Raw genomic sequence first — 14,442 nt, forward strand, 5'->3', positions numbered from 1 at the left:
CCCTGAAGTAGTGTTAGGAGAAGGGGGTGGAGGAACCAGGCTTTGGAGAGGAGCTTCCCGGGTTCAGTGCCAGCTGTCATTTGCCTAAAGACCCTGGACAAATTACTTTTGTCTCTGAACTTCGCTCTTCCCATCTATAAAATGGACATAATGTTTTCCATTCAGGCATAATAGAAGAATTAAGTAAGATGACGAATATGAAGAGCTAAAGACCATGTACAACAGATAGATGTTCTACAAAATATTGGTAGCCATTATTCCTAAGGCTTCCCACAGTGGGGTGCTTTTTCCTTTCTGGGTCCTCCCCTGCCCAACCTATACAGGACTTGTGATTGCTGGGGATGGGCGCCACTACCTCTTCTATGAACAGGATCCTGGCATGGCCAGAGGGAGGCATGAGCCAAGTCCTAAGGGTTTATTTCTTTGGCACAAAGAGGACAGTCAGTCTGGACAAGCAAACCTCATCTCCACACTGCGGAGGCTGGAGGGGTGTTTGGGGGCACCTGGACCCCATATCCCACACCCAAATCCATGCATGTCCACCCTGTATTCCGCATAAGTCACAGCCACTGTGCAAAATACCCACCGAAAAAAATAGATATTTAAAAAAACAAAAAAATGGGGGCAGGTTGGTTCACGCCCCGCTGTTGCCAGGGCCGTAATCAGATGGAAGCCCAGGAATGCCAGTTTCTCAAAGGTTCAGCTGTCCCAGTTGGCCAAGCCATATATGGCCATCGAGGGTAGGGCCCCCGCTCCTGCATCCCTGGCCCCCTCAGAGCTCGATGGTGTCACTGGAGGCGCTGCGGGAGTCCCCGGGCTTGCAGCTAGGCTGGACCTCACTCTGAGGTTCCGCGGGCCGGGAGGGGGTGGGGGCAGGAGCAGGGGCTGGGGCAGGCAGTAGCTGCACCGTGCTGGGCAGCTCATCCAGGGGCAGACTGTCCACCGATGACAGCCCGTGACGCCACGGGTTCCAGCTGATCTTGAGCGACCCCCGGGAGAAGCTGTCCATGGAACTGGCTGAAGCCGCCCCATCAGGTTCATCCGCGACGTGTGATGGGACTGCGCTGCGCACGCGCACGTCGCTGAGAGAGCGGCAGCGGCCACGCAGGAGCGAAGAGCTTGCGCCCTCGAGCTCGGCGTCGGGGTGGCTGCCCCGGCGCGGCCGCAGCGCGCCCCCAGGCGGCGGGGAGGCCAGGCCGCGCAGGCCACAGCGCCGGAAAACACTGTCTCGCACCAAATGTTCTCGGAAGAGCGCGGCGTCGATGCTTCGGCTCAGGTTGATGGGTGATGGCGGCCGTAGGTCCAGCTCGCTCATCGACGGCGCCTGCCCTACACTGCTGTGGGACAGTCCAGGGCCACCCTGCGGACCGCGGCCCAACGACGCCGCCGACCCCCAGGCGCCTGAACTGGGAGTGGCGGACGGCCCACCCTCCGCAGGGTTGCGGATGAGGCTCTTGTTTATGGCCAGGCTGCCTGCACCAACGCTACTAGGCCCTGCGTAACAGTTGTTTGGTCGCTCAGGCACTTCGCTCTTGCCCGAGGGCATGGGGCACGCCAGGCGCAGCAACTTAGCCCAGCAAGCGTGCTCTGTAGGCGGCCTGGGCCGCGCAGCGGCCACAGCGGCCAGCGCCAGGGTGAGGGCCCATGTCAGCTCCAGCAGGCGCAGCCAGAAGTGGACGCCCCACCAAGCCCACGAAAAGCGACCCACCCGTCCTGGGCCCGGGTATAGCCAGAGCGCGGCTGCCAGCTGCAAGCCACTGGCCAGCAGCCCCAGCGCGCCTGCCACGGCCAGCAGCCGCGGTCCCGGGCTTGCATCCCATCCCCGCGGCCCGTCCAGCAGGCGGCGACGACACAGACAGAGTGTGCCTAGAGCCACCGCCGCGCCCCAGGCACAAGACAAGCCCTGAGCCAGGAGGTTGAACGCAGGCCTCACTGACAGCAGGTCAGTAGTCAGCAACGCCACGCCGTGCGCCAACGCCAACGCTCCCAGCAGGAGCGGGTTCTGCAGCTGCTGTGGTAGCCCCGCGCCCAGCCCGAGTAGGGTCAGGGCCGCCAGTGCGGTGAGCAGCAAGGGGAAGGGCAGGTTGTAGAGCACTAGGCCGGCGCGTAATCCCAGCCGTGCCTGAGAACCGTACGGGTCGGTGAGCATGTAGGCAGATCGAAGCCCCGACGCTATGAGCACCAGCACCGCTGCCACCAGAGCCAGCCGGGGCCCCGCAGGGGCAGCCGCCAGTGAGGCCAGTGCCAACAACGCGGGCAACAGGAAGAGCACCCCCACCCCATAGACGTGCAGCTCCCAGGAAAAGCTCAACACCCGGCGCAGAGGACCCCAGCGCAGGGGAGGGGCGGTGGCATTGGCCGGGGGGCTGGTGGCTGGAGCTGATGCTATGGAGCTGGCTGAGGGCTCCGGAGGGAGTGGCTGGCCCAGGGCGCGCTGCGTGGTGACCCGAATGAGGCCCCGGCGTGACGTCGAGGGGGCCTGGACTGGGGGTGCTGGGGGATGGCTTTGGGGGCGCCCCGGCCACTCCTCGGCTTCATCTGCAATAATAACAATATCAAAATAACCCTATGAAAAATGCTTTTGATTTTCCACTTTCTAGTGTGGTGGGCAAGCTATTTCACTTTTCTAAGCACATCTGTAAAATGGGGATGGTAATGGCACCTACCTCATTGGGTTGTGGGGAGGATTAAATGTTTAGCATAGTGCCCAACACCCAATAATGTTAAACAACATGACCTATCGCTTTTTATTAATAATATGCCAGCAGTTCTCAACATTGACCGCATAATTACCTGGAGACCAACTGAATCAGAATTCCTTGGGATGGGGCCTGCATATTAGAGTTTTTAAAAAGCTCTTCCAGTGGTTTGTGGGAGTTGGAGACACTGCACTAAATATATTCAAGTTATATTTATGAATATTCTGTCCCCAAAGGGTAAATGACTTGTCCCAGAGTACCCAGCATTAGTTTATTATCCTTAAGTTTTTGAAGGAAGTCCTGGCCAGTTCCTTTAAGGAAATATTTGTCCCCATTCACTCCCCTGCCCATATACCTCACACAGGTTTTTAATTATTAGAGTTCCCACTCTGCCCCAAACCCCTAGTCATGCCCTCACCTGGCTGCAGGGCCCCCACAGGGCTCTCTGTTCGATTTGTAGCTGGGCCAGGGTCCAAGGGGCCAGGGATGAGGGACTTGGGGGTACCTGGGGTCTCCAGTGCTCCTCTCACCCGCTGGGGGGAGATGGGGTCTGCTCCATTCATTGCTGCTATCTCTGAAATAACAAAAGCAGTTATCACTTTGCCTGACATGCAGTGCTCCCCAAAGTCTAATCCCTCAAAGGGAGGCACAATCTCCCTCATTTACCAGAATGAGGAAAATGGGACCCATAGGTCACATAGAAACTAGGGCATCCAGCTACCCTGGAACACTGTCCCCTCCCAGCCCTATGTGGAAACCTCCACTTTGATACCCACCTGGCTTAGGTTGCCCATCAGGAGTCTCTGTGGTTGGGGCACCTGATGGCTGGGGTCTTGCTGAGCTCCTCACATCAGAACGGTCAGCCTCTTTGGGTGAGGGACTTGAAAAGCTGACTTCCCAGGTCTCCCCACCTCCAGCCTTCTTGGGGAGCTCAACTGGTAGCTCCTCAGCAGGAGGAAGGCTTTTGGCCAATGCCAGGTCTGGCTGGGGCCCAGGCTCCTGCGAGGATGCCACCTCAGCTGGGGATGCCAAGCCACCAGGAGGGGCTGCTGGGTCTTGCTGGGTGAAGAGGGGGCTTTGAGCTGCCTCCTGGAAGTCCTCCTTGTCCCCGCCCTCTTCTTCTAGCACGGGCGTCTTAGTGCCCAAGCTGGGAGCAAGAGTCTGCGAAGGGCCCTGGTGGTCTAAGAGGGATATCTCAGAGACTCTGATCTTGGCTTCAGCCACCAGACCCTCATCTCTAGGTGGTCGTTGTCCCATTTGGCCTCCAGAGTTCTCTGGCCCTGGGGAGGGAGAAACTGTAGCTCTCCTGAGTTGGAGTTTGGGAGTTATGGGGATGAAAGTGAGATGTGGGAGGCCCACTGGATGGGGGGCTGGTGCTTCTTGCTCTATAGGTTCCTGTGAGTCAGGAGATCCTGTCCAGCCATGAGAACTTGGCCCTCGAGCCATCTGGAGGTCATCAGTTACTGGGAGTCCTTCTCTCTGTGCCCTATGCACTGCTTTAGGTCCATGCAGGGCTGGGCCAAGGGGAGGGTCTAGGGGCTCCTCAGGTACTTCCTCAGCAGGGACCTGGGGGACATTGGAGTTCCAGGGCCTCTTATCTTTGGACTTCTGCCAGAGGAAGTCGAGGGCTTGGGGCTCTGTGCCCACAGGGCCCTGGGGGTCATCTCCTAGGATAAGGTGTGGTTCTGAGTCCTCCCGTGGCTTGGGAAGGCCCCGGCCCAGGGCGGGACCAGGCCCTGGGGATAGCAGCAGCAACAGCAGCAGGGGGCAACAAACATGGCCCCTTGGGCTGCGGGCCATGGTCCACTCTGATGCGTGGGCCTAGAACACTCAACTGCCAGTCCTCACTGGGTGAGCCTAAAAAAAGGAGAAGGGAGATGACATATGAGCAATGGGAGCATCCACAGCTGTCCCAAGGGGGATGGCAGGAAAGAAAGAGAGCTCCCCTTCCTGCTGCCCAGAGTGACCTTTTAAAACAGTATCTCCGGCCATGCCACTTGCCCTACTTCAAAACCTTTAGTGGCTCCCCATCACCCTCAGGAGATAATATAAGTTCCTCTCCTAGCCTTCTAAGGCTATACCAGGCTGCTGATCTATCCTTCAATACCCACGGGGCTGTCCAATGCCCCAGTACTTTGCTCCTGCTGTTCCCTCAACCTGGACTGCCTTCTCCCTTCTTCACTAGCTGAAATCTTTTTTTTTAATATTTACTTATTTATGAGAGAAAGGGAGACAGCATGAGCAGGGGAGGGGCAGAGAGAGAGGGAGACACAGAATCTGAAGCAGGCTCCAGGCTCTGAGCTGTCAGCTCGCTGCGGGGCTCGAACTCATGAGCCGTGAAATTATGACCTGAATCAAAGTTGGACGCTTAACCGACTGAGCCACCAAGGCACCCCTGAAATCCTATTCTCGAAGGACTGGCTCAAATAGCAGAGCAGTGAAGAGGGAGAGGAATATGTCCCTACCTTTGAGGAGAGATCTGGGTTTGAATCCCAGCTTTGCTATTTCCTGGGTGAGTTACTTCACCTCTCCACATCATGGTTTTCCCATCAGTAAAATGGGTATAACAAGAGTAACTCAAAGGAGCTCTTCTAGGTCTTACCTAACAAAATGCATTATAGGTCAGGACCATAATAGGAGTTTAATAAGCCTATTAAATAATAGAGCTCTTTTCTTTTCCCTTTGTCCACAAAGCTTTCTTTCCCACTAGCCCCCAGAACTATTTCAACAAAATCTTTGAGCACATAGTATCTGCCAGGCCCTGGGGATAAAGCAGTGAAAAGACTGACAGGATTCCTGCCCTCACTGAGCTGGCATTCTAGGATTAGAGGCAGACAATGAATAATTTTAAATAAGTTGATTTATGAAGAAAATAAAACAGGTTAAGAGACGGATGGGGGGGCTATTTTACACAGCTTATAGCAAGCAGGAAGACCTCTCAGAGGTGACATTTAAGCTAAATGCTGAATGAGAAGGAGGGGTCAGCCATTTGAAGATAAGAGGGGAAAGTATTTGGCAAAGGGAATAGACAATGCAAAGGCCTTGAAGCAGAACGAACATGAATGAGGTGAATTGAGGAATGTAAAGGCTAGTGTGGCTGGAACAGAGCAAAGGAAGGAGAAAGGAGCAGAGGGAGATAAGATCAGGAAGGTGGGGCTAGATCACAAGGGGCCTTGTAAGCCACTATAAGGCACCTGGATTTTATTCTAAGTATCACAGGAGGCCAATGCAGATGTTAAGCAAGGAAGCCAAAAGTTCTGATGAAGTGTTCTGAAAGGGGGAGAGAGGCCAGTGCAGAAAGCCAGGTGAGATAAGAATGGTGGCTTGTTTCAGCTTAGACATTTCTTTCGACACCCCTCCACCCCTTCCTATTATCCTGGTCACATAAGTCAATCTTGGTCTCCTCCATTGGCCTGGGGCTTCTCAAGGGCTGTATTTGCATTTTTATTTCTTGCCGCAAGCCCCCTGCACATGCCTGGCCCCAGGTAGATATCCCCTAAATGTTCCTCTACTTGAGAGTCCCTAGTTAAGCCAGGAAGGCCGGAAGCGGCCAGGATACCGGAGGCCTGGGGCACAGCAACTGTGAGAGAGGAGAGGCCTGGGTGTGTTTAGGGGCAGAGGCCCTGCTCCTTTCTTCTCTGGGGAGAGCTCTCTGGCTCCTCATCTTTGGTGGCTCATGGACACCTTGAGAAACCAATGAAAACTCCAGGTGCTCTCTCCAGAAAAATGCCAAGGTTCGTCAAAAGTTGTGGACAATTTCAGGGGGTTCAAAGATCCTTTAAGCCCATCCCCCCAACTGAGTTTCGACTCTGCCTTAAAGTCCTATTAGTTAATTTCTCCAACATTCATTCTGCTCTGCTCCTTACTAGGTGCTGGGGACTCAAAAAGAAACGTCAGTTGGGGTGTCAGGATTGGGGGCTAGCTGAGGAGAAGGGACTGAACAGCCACTAACACATGTCCTGGTTAATAATAGTGCTCCTGTGTTGAGCACTTACCCACTAAGGCTCCTGCGCTAAGATTAGCTGCATGTCCTCCATCTCATCCAACCCTCCCAACACAAGCAGGTGTGGGTATAACCATTTCATAGAGGATGAAACCAAGGTTCAGAGAGGTTTAGCAAATCGCCCAAGGTCACACAGCCAGCAAATGGCCACGCTAGGGGTTGTGAAACCTGCAATGGCTCATTTTGCACAGGGGGTCCAAAAGCTTTTCAGAGGAGGTAGTTGAGGTAGGCCTTCAGTGATAAGCATATGCCATCCCCTCACCATCCGCAATTCAAATATAATGTAGGCGTTTATGGCAAGGAGGAAGCTGCCCAGTCCTGGGTTCCCGCTACCGGACACATTTTTTGGGAGTCAGGGGTGAAGGGTAGGGGGTATCTCCCAGCCCTAGGGGCTGGAGGGAGGCCGGCCTGGGGGCAGGGCGAGGGCCGCTGCAGGGTAGCCTCCAGGAGCTGGTCCATCTCGGGTTACCTCTCCTCCTCCCGCTCGTCTCCCCTGGCTCCGCGCCTTCCCGCAGTGTCCCGGGTGGGGGTGGGCGCTAGTGCAGGCCCCGCCGCCCGCGCCCAGAAAGGGGGCTGCAGGCCATGCTGCCTGCGTGGACCCCGTCATCGCCCCCTCCCTGGCCACCTCCTCACCTGGACGCCGCGCCGACAGCCCCCGCGTTCACCTTGCGCGCGTCCCTGCAGCCGCTCCCGCGCCGCATCCTCCGAGATGCTCAGGCACCGCTAACAGAGCCCGGCGCTGCCGATCGCCGAGCCCGCCCACAGGAAAGCCAGCCCCACTTAACCCTTTCCCCTTAGCCGAGGATTCTTCTCCCCGTGCTGACCTCCCCTCTCCCAGAGATTCTCAGGGCTAAGAGGGGAACCGACATTCCCTTCCGCAGTATCCCTGAATAAGGGACAGCCAATCCCGGTTTGCACATTTCATGGAGCTCACTTCCTTTATACCTGTATACCTATATTCCTATAGGGATACATACATACATACGCACACACATACATACATACACATATACATGCATCCATACCTATAGGTAAATCCTACCTACAGCTTGCTGTTTATCCTTCAGATCTTTTTCAGTGCATAGTCACATACACGTTTTAAATAGAAATGAGATCACACTGTACTACTATCCTGTAACTTGCCTTTCTTCTCTTCACTGTGGAATATGTCGTGGCACATTTTCCATGTAAATTTCTACAGCTCCATTTCATTTCTTGTACCTGCTGTTGAGAATTGAAGCATACACTCAGCCTATAGTTTTTTTATTTATCCAGTCCTGAGGTTGGAGGTGTAGATTGTTTCTAGCCTTTTGCTGGCAGGAATAGTAAGGAGGGGGCCATTCTTGTGTAGACATCTTAGTGCACAAGCACTAGTGTACCTACCAGATAATATACCTGAAGTATGGTTCAATCTATGAGTCTGCACGTTTTCAGTCTTGAGAGACATTGTCAAAATGCCTCTGGTCCCTCTTTGGACAGCTCCTTATGTCCAGCATTGGGTTCAATAACATGAAATCTACACAAGGAATACATGTGGTCGTTAAATATGATGTAAAATCTTCAGTGCCATGGAGAAATTTCCAGGGTAGATTGTTGTTTATTTATTTAAATTTCTGTCATTCCATGTAAAAATCACGTACGCTGATTGTCCCAAGGGGAACACATTCAGTGTCTTACTTTTGGCCTCTTCAAGTCAGCCTCCCCAGATGTGTCCACTGCTAGCATCATGTTTCCTTTACTTATAAAAAACACATATGTGCATGCTTTTCTTTTCACAAAAATGTATTGTACTATGCATATTACCCAATAACTTCCTTTTGGCCTTAAGCAATATATGTTGGAAACATTCTGAAGGCAATGCATACTTAGGAGCTCCACCCTTTTTTTTCACCTAGCCGTACAGTGCTGCGTGGTGTGGATGCACTGTCATTTACTCACATTCCCAACATCCCCCTGCCGAACGGTATTTAGCCAATTTACAGCTCTTTTTTTCCTACTAGAAACAATACTGCAATAAACATCCTTACATACCAATACATACGTCTTTACCCGATGACACTCTATTCTCTCAGATAATTATTTGTATGATCCCATCTTGGTTAATGTCTACCTGTATGTATCCATCTATCATCCATATATCTATGTACCTATCCTACCTATCTATCCTGTCCCCGATGATTAGAAGGTAAATAGTTGATGTGAGTTTTAGCTAATTTTGCTTTTCTATTTGCCAATATTCTATACAACCATGTATTTTTTTTTTTTTGTGATCAGAGATAGGAATGATAAAATCATTTAAAAAAGAAAGAAAGAGTCTCTGGCTCTCTCCGTTCCACCAGCTTGGAGTGAGCAGAGGCCCGGGGTTCGAACCTGCAATAAATGACCCTTGCTTTTTGGCTTTGAAAAAAAAAAGAAAGAAAGAAAGAAAGAGGGGCACCTGGGTGGTTCAATTGATTTAACATCTGACTCTTGATTTCGGCTCAGGTCATGGCCCCAGTGTCGCGGGATTGAGCCCCATCTAGGGCTCCACACTGAGCATGGGGTCTGCTTAAGGTTCTCTCTCTTGCCCTCGGCCCCCTCTGCTCAACTCACCTATTCTAAAATAAAATAATAATAAATAAAGTAAAAAAGAAAGTAAATTAAAATAATAATAAATAAAATAAAAAAGAAGGAAAGAAAATTCTTCCTAGCATTGAGCTGAAATTTTCCTCCCAGTGTTTGCTGACGTCTGGCTCTCACAGAAAAGCAACACTCAGCCCTCAGTTGTGTCTGACATGTTGCAATTTGAAGAGTGTTCAGTCCCTAACAGCTGCTAAAGGTGAAGTCTGAATCCAGCTTTTCTACCCCCCACCCTTTTTTTTAGGGCACGGGTGAGGGAGGGGCAAAGAGAGAGGGAGACAGGCTCAATCCCACCACCCTGGGATCATGACCTGAGCCAAAATCAAGTCTGATGCTCAACCAACTGAGCCACCCAGATGCCCCTGGAATCCAGCTGCTATAACTGACTAGGAGAAGTACTGGGCTTTTCCCAGGTCACCTGATTGACCAGCTCTACTCTTTTCTTTGTGGAAACCCCGTCAGAATTGTAAAGGCACCTCTCATTTCTCTAGAATCTTCTGCCTCTAGGTCAAACCCTCCTGGTCCTTTCAGCCTTTCTTCAAAGGACAGGAGGATTCTGGGCTCTCAGCATTGTGACATCTTCCTCCTTTGGTTTCTTACCAGGTCAACAATGTCCCCCTTAAAGTATAACTCTTAGAACTGACCCCAGTTGTTGACAAAGCTGGACTTTCACCTCCCCTTCCTAGATTCTCCTCTACCATTAGTATGACCTCACATTGAACTAATGTCTCTGGCAGCCACATCACTTTGTGGCGCAATATTAATCTACTTACTAGGTTTTCCCCACCTCTTTGTGTGCAGATGGTTTCTTGAGCCTCAGTGTAGGACTTCACATTTGTTGGTTAGATCTAGCCAGTTGTTCTGATCTTGTGAGAAGTTATCTGGATCCTGATTCTATATATAATAGATAATTGACATTTTTAAAAGCATTGTCCAAGATCCATTTCTCTTCCTGATGGCATCCTAACTTCCTCTGAGGAAACTATGTCTTTTCCCCCATGGAAAGTCGTAAGGGGAAGGTAGTTCTAGGAGCCCACTCCAGAAGCGGAGGGGTCCAATCCCTCCTCCTCCTGTCTCCTGTGCACTCTCCGGTCAGACTCCTTTGGAGATGTTGAGGTTCCTTCAGCAGGTTCAGAGCTGGCTGCTTCCCTTCCAGTCTCCCCCAAGGCAGACTACCCATTCATCTCTGCAGTCATACCGGCCTGAGGGTGCCCAACTCTACAGTCCACATAAGATCATCTAGCTGCTCCCGAGTGCTCTCTTTGGAGGCAGGAGCTGCATCTCATTGTGTTTTGAAACCATCCTTGGTAGAGGTTTTAAGATTCCAAACAAAGGCAAGAGAGATTATGATCCCTTTGGCCAGAGACCAAGATGTAAGCTGATCTATGGAAAGAGGAGACTGGCTGGGGGTGGGGATGAATATAAATGGGGATCAGGGGGAGCATCGGTAGAGGTGGGGAGTAGCCTGGCTCCTAAAGGAGCTGCCAGCATCATCCTGGAGACTCGCGGATGGCGGGATGGGTGGGGGATGACTCAAGTATCGGGGAGATGGTCAGTAGCTCCATTTGTGAAGCACTTAATTGGCCAGGAAGGCCTTATTACACACATTTTTTTTAAGTCCTCTTAAGAACCTATGTATTATTATGCTCGTCATTTTACAGCTAGCAAGCTGAAGCTCAGAGAGCTCAAGTTATTTGTTCAAAGTCACACAGCAAAGAAGAGACCAAGCTGTAAGTCTGACTTTAGAACCAGTGCTCTTATTTTTTTTCTATTTTAAGTTTATTTATATTGAGAGACAGAGAGAGAGAGAGAGAGAGAGAGAGAGAGAGCACACGTGTGTGCATATGTGCAAGTGGGGGCAAGGGGCAGAGAGAGGAGAGAGAGATGCGGGCTCAAACCATGCATGAGATCATGACCTAAGCCAAAATCAAGAGCCGGATGCTTGACTGACTGAGCCATGCAGGTGCCCCTGGAACCAGTGCTCTTAATACTGATGGTGTCATCCTATCCCTGAGGAAGTACCTTAGAGAGGGGGGATGGGGAGAGGAGCATCCCAGCCCTTCCTGGTGGCCCTGCTGTGTTAGGAGTTTGAGTCTATGAAAATAGACCTCCAATAGATCTCTTTTGGTTTTTTAATTTTTTAACTTTTTAATTTATTTTTGAGAAAGAGAGCATGGTGGAGGAGGGACAGAGAGAGAGAAAGAGAGAGAGAGGGAGACAGAATCTGAAGCAGGCTCCAGCTTCTGAGCTCTGAGCTGTCAGCACAGAGCTTGACGCAGGACTTGAACTCAGGAACTCTGAAATCATAACCTGAGCTGAAGTCGGACGCTTAACCAACTGAGCCAGCCAGGCGCCCTGAAAATAGACCTCCAATAGATCTCTTCTGAAGGGTCTTAAACAGGGTTGGGAGTTGGGAGCTCCCCCTCAGAAGTATCTTAGAAGCTCCCGAGGAAGGGGAGAGAGAAGGAAAAGGCAAAGTCACGTAGCTGGCAATGATGATGTCTCCTGCTTCGACAATGCCCAGGGTAGTTGGCTGGCATTTTCATTCTGGCTGGTCGCTCTGGCAGGCACCAGCAGAGAAACAAAAGGCAGAACAGGCGGAGATGGTGCAGCTGGGTGAACCTTCTCCGTGCTGTGAACTCAGGGGGAAGGTTGGGGGGGTGCATGGAGAGTTACACTCCTTTACAAAATTTGCCAAATTAAGCCTCAAGGGTTTCTGGAGTCTTAACTCATTCTGTCTCAGATTTTAGCCTCCACAGATAGCGGCTAAGTGAAGCTTTTAAAAAGATATTTTTCATGTGAGTAAATATGATAATCTGGTATATACTTTAAAACCAACTGTTCCCTAGCCCATTCCCTCTCACTTCCAATTCCTGTCAACTCTTTCTGATATTTCTGATTATTTCTTCTGGGTTGTTTTTTTTTTTAGTGTTTATTTTGAGAGAAAGAGAGACAGAGAGACAGAGCATGTGTGGGGAAGGGGCAGAGAGAGAGAGAAGAGAGAAGAGAGAGAGAGAGAATCCAAAGCAGGCTCCAGGCTCTGAGCGGTCAGCACAGAGCCCTATGAGGGGCTGGAACTCAGGAACCCATGCCCTGAAGCAAAGCCATGCACTTAACCGACTGAGCCACCCAGGAGCCCCCCTTCTGAATTTTATTATCTAAGTGCCAGACTTGAACTGCTCATGTTATTTTTTTTTTCAGTTTTAGATTTTTATCTCTTGATTACCACTAAGGAACACGAAGGCTTAGCTTTCCACATTTCCACGTTTTTCTGTACTGGTTTTATTTGTATCATTATTCTTCTGCATTTATAATACTGGAACCAGCTAGTTTTCTGGTCAGCAGGAGGGGTGGCAGGGCTGGGGGTAAAAGCATATAAGAAGCTCTGGAACATTCTGCCTGACCCAAGAGCCTCCGCAGCCAGACTGCATCTGCAGTCAGTATAGTCTACAAGAGCCCCTCATGGCCTTGGTCATGAGCAGTCTTGGTCTGCAGCCAAGGACTAATAACCCCCGCCCGCCTTAACAGCTTTAATGGGATGTAATTTTCACATGTACAAAATTTACCTATTGAAGATGTACTATTTGGTGGTTTTTGTATATTCACAAAGTTGTGCAATGATCACCACTTTCCATTTTAGGACACTTTCATCCCCTGAAAAGAAACCTGTCCCGACTAGCAGTCACTCCCCATTTTCCCACCCCCCGGGCGCTGGCAAACACTAATCTTATGTTCTGTCTCTGTGGATTTGCCTGTTCTGGACAGGACATAAAACACAGGATCATAAATGCAGTTTTTGCGATTGGCTTCTTTCCTTTCGTGTGTTTCAAGATTCATCCATGTTGTAGGCTGTGTTAGCACTTCATTCTTTTTTATTGCTATATAAATTCCACTGGGTGGATTGACCATATTTTATTTATTTATTTTGGACAATTGGGTTGTTTCCCCTTTGTAGCTATTATAAATAATGCTGCTATGAACATTCATGTGCGAATTTTCACGTGGGTGTGTGTTCTCACTTCACTTGGGTACAGATCTATTTAGGAGTGGAATTCCTGGGTCAAATGGAAACCTTATGTTATGCGTAACCTTTTGAGGAAATGCCAGACTATTATCCCGAGGGGCTACACCATATGATCTGCTTTTGACAGATGATGAGACTGAGGCTCGGAGAAGGCAAGTGTCCTATGCAAAGTTACACAGAACTCTGAGTAAGTGCAAGAAAGCAGGAGCCAATCATTTAAAGGGGTCCAGACCCAGCCCGTTCTCACCCCGCCACGCCTTCACCCACTTTTACCCTCTCCATTCTTTGCCTGCCAGCAGCAAATCCCTTCACACCAGTCCCTCCCCTTTAAAGGCTCCCTGCTGCCACATCAGGATCAAGTTCACCTCTGAGGGGTGACTTACAAGCAGCCTGATGCTGCCTCATCTCTTCTTTGTTTAAAGCCAGTGTATTGAAATCTAATTCACACAACAGACTGTTCACCCATTTAAAGTGTCTAACCCAACGCTCTCACAGCTTTTTATTCTCTACCCTTCAGGGCCACCAGGCTTGTTCTGGTTTTGTGAAAATGACATCACCTTTGCTTTCAGGACCTTGCACATCATCTCCTCTGCCTGGGAGAGTCTTTCCTTAAATACTTCCCTGGTTCTGTATATATTTCCTGTGATTCTTCATATCTTGAGATGATACTTTTGCTGGGAAGCCTTCTCTGACCTCTTAGGCCGGACGGATGACCTGCAGGACATTCCCACAGCCCCCTCTCGGATCACCCTACTGTGGCATCGACACAGCAGTCTGAACTTTTCAGGTCTGAGAGTGTGGTTTGTCCATCTGCAGTATCTGGCAGATGGTCAGTAAACGAGTGAATAGAAAGATATGAAAATATCTAACACGACACTGAGCATATTGTAGAAATCCCGTAAATGTTTGCAGACTTTACTGCTTACTAGGAAAAGGGCAGTACCTCCTTCTGGTAACATTCCAGACAGTTAGGGTGATAAAAGGGTAAAAATTGTTGTTTTTCTTGTCTGGTACCCATGCCACTTTCTTCTGGCAGCAGTAGCCCAGTTTTCCTCTAGGGAATCACCTCTATCCCAGCTTTGGTCTTTATAGTTTAG

General features: G+C 50.4%; 1 protein-coding gene across 1 annotated transcript; it reads right to left on the reverse strand.

The window, feature by feature from the left end:
• Nucleotides 1-400: 400 nt before the first annotated feature.
• Nucleotides 401-7,588, reverse strand: PRRT3 (proline rich transmembrane protein 3). Its single transcript, XM_029916115.1, has 4 exons — nucleotides 7,336-7,588; nucleotides 3,476-4,556; nucleotides 3,118-3,273; nucleotides 401-2,538 (listed from the first exon to the last, which is right to left on the reverse strand). The coding sequence occupies exons 2-4, from the start codon at nucleotides 4,497-4,499 to the stop codon at nucleotides 773-775; spliced, it is 2,946 nt and encodes a 981-aa protein (XP_029771975.1). The 5' UTR covers nucleotides 4,500-4,556; nucleotides 7,336-7,588; the 3' UTR covers nucleotides 401-772.
• Nucleotides 7,589-14,442: the final 6,854 nt, after the last annotated feature.

The sequence above is a fragment of the Suricata suricatta genome, chromosome 12 (genome assembly GCF_006229205.1).
Source record: "Suricata suricatta isolate VVHF042 chromosome 12, meerkat_22Aug2017_6uvM2_HiC, whole genome shotgun sequence".
NCBI lineage: Eukaryota > Metazoa > Chordata > Mammalia > Carnivora > Herpestidae > Suricata > Suricata suricatta.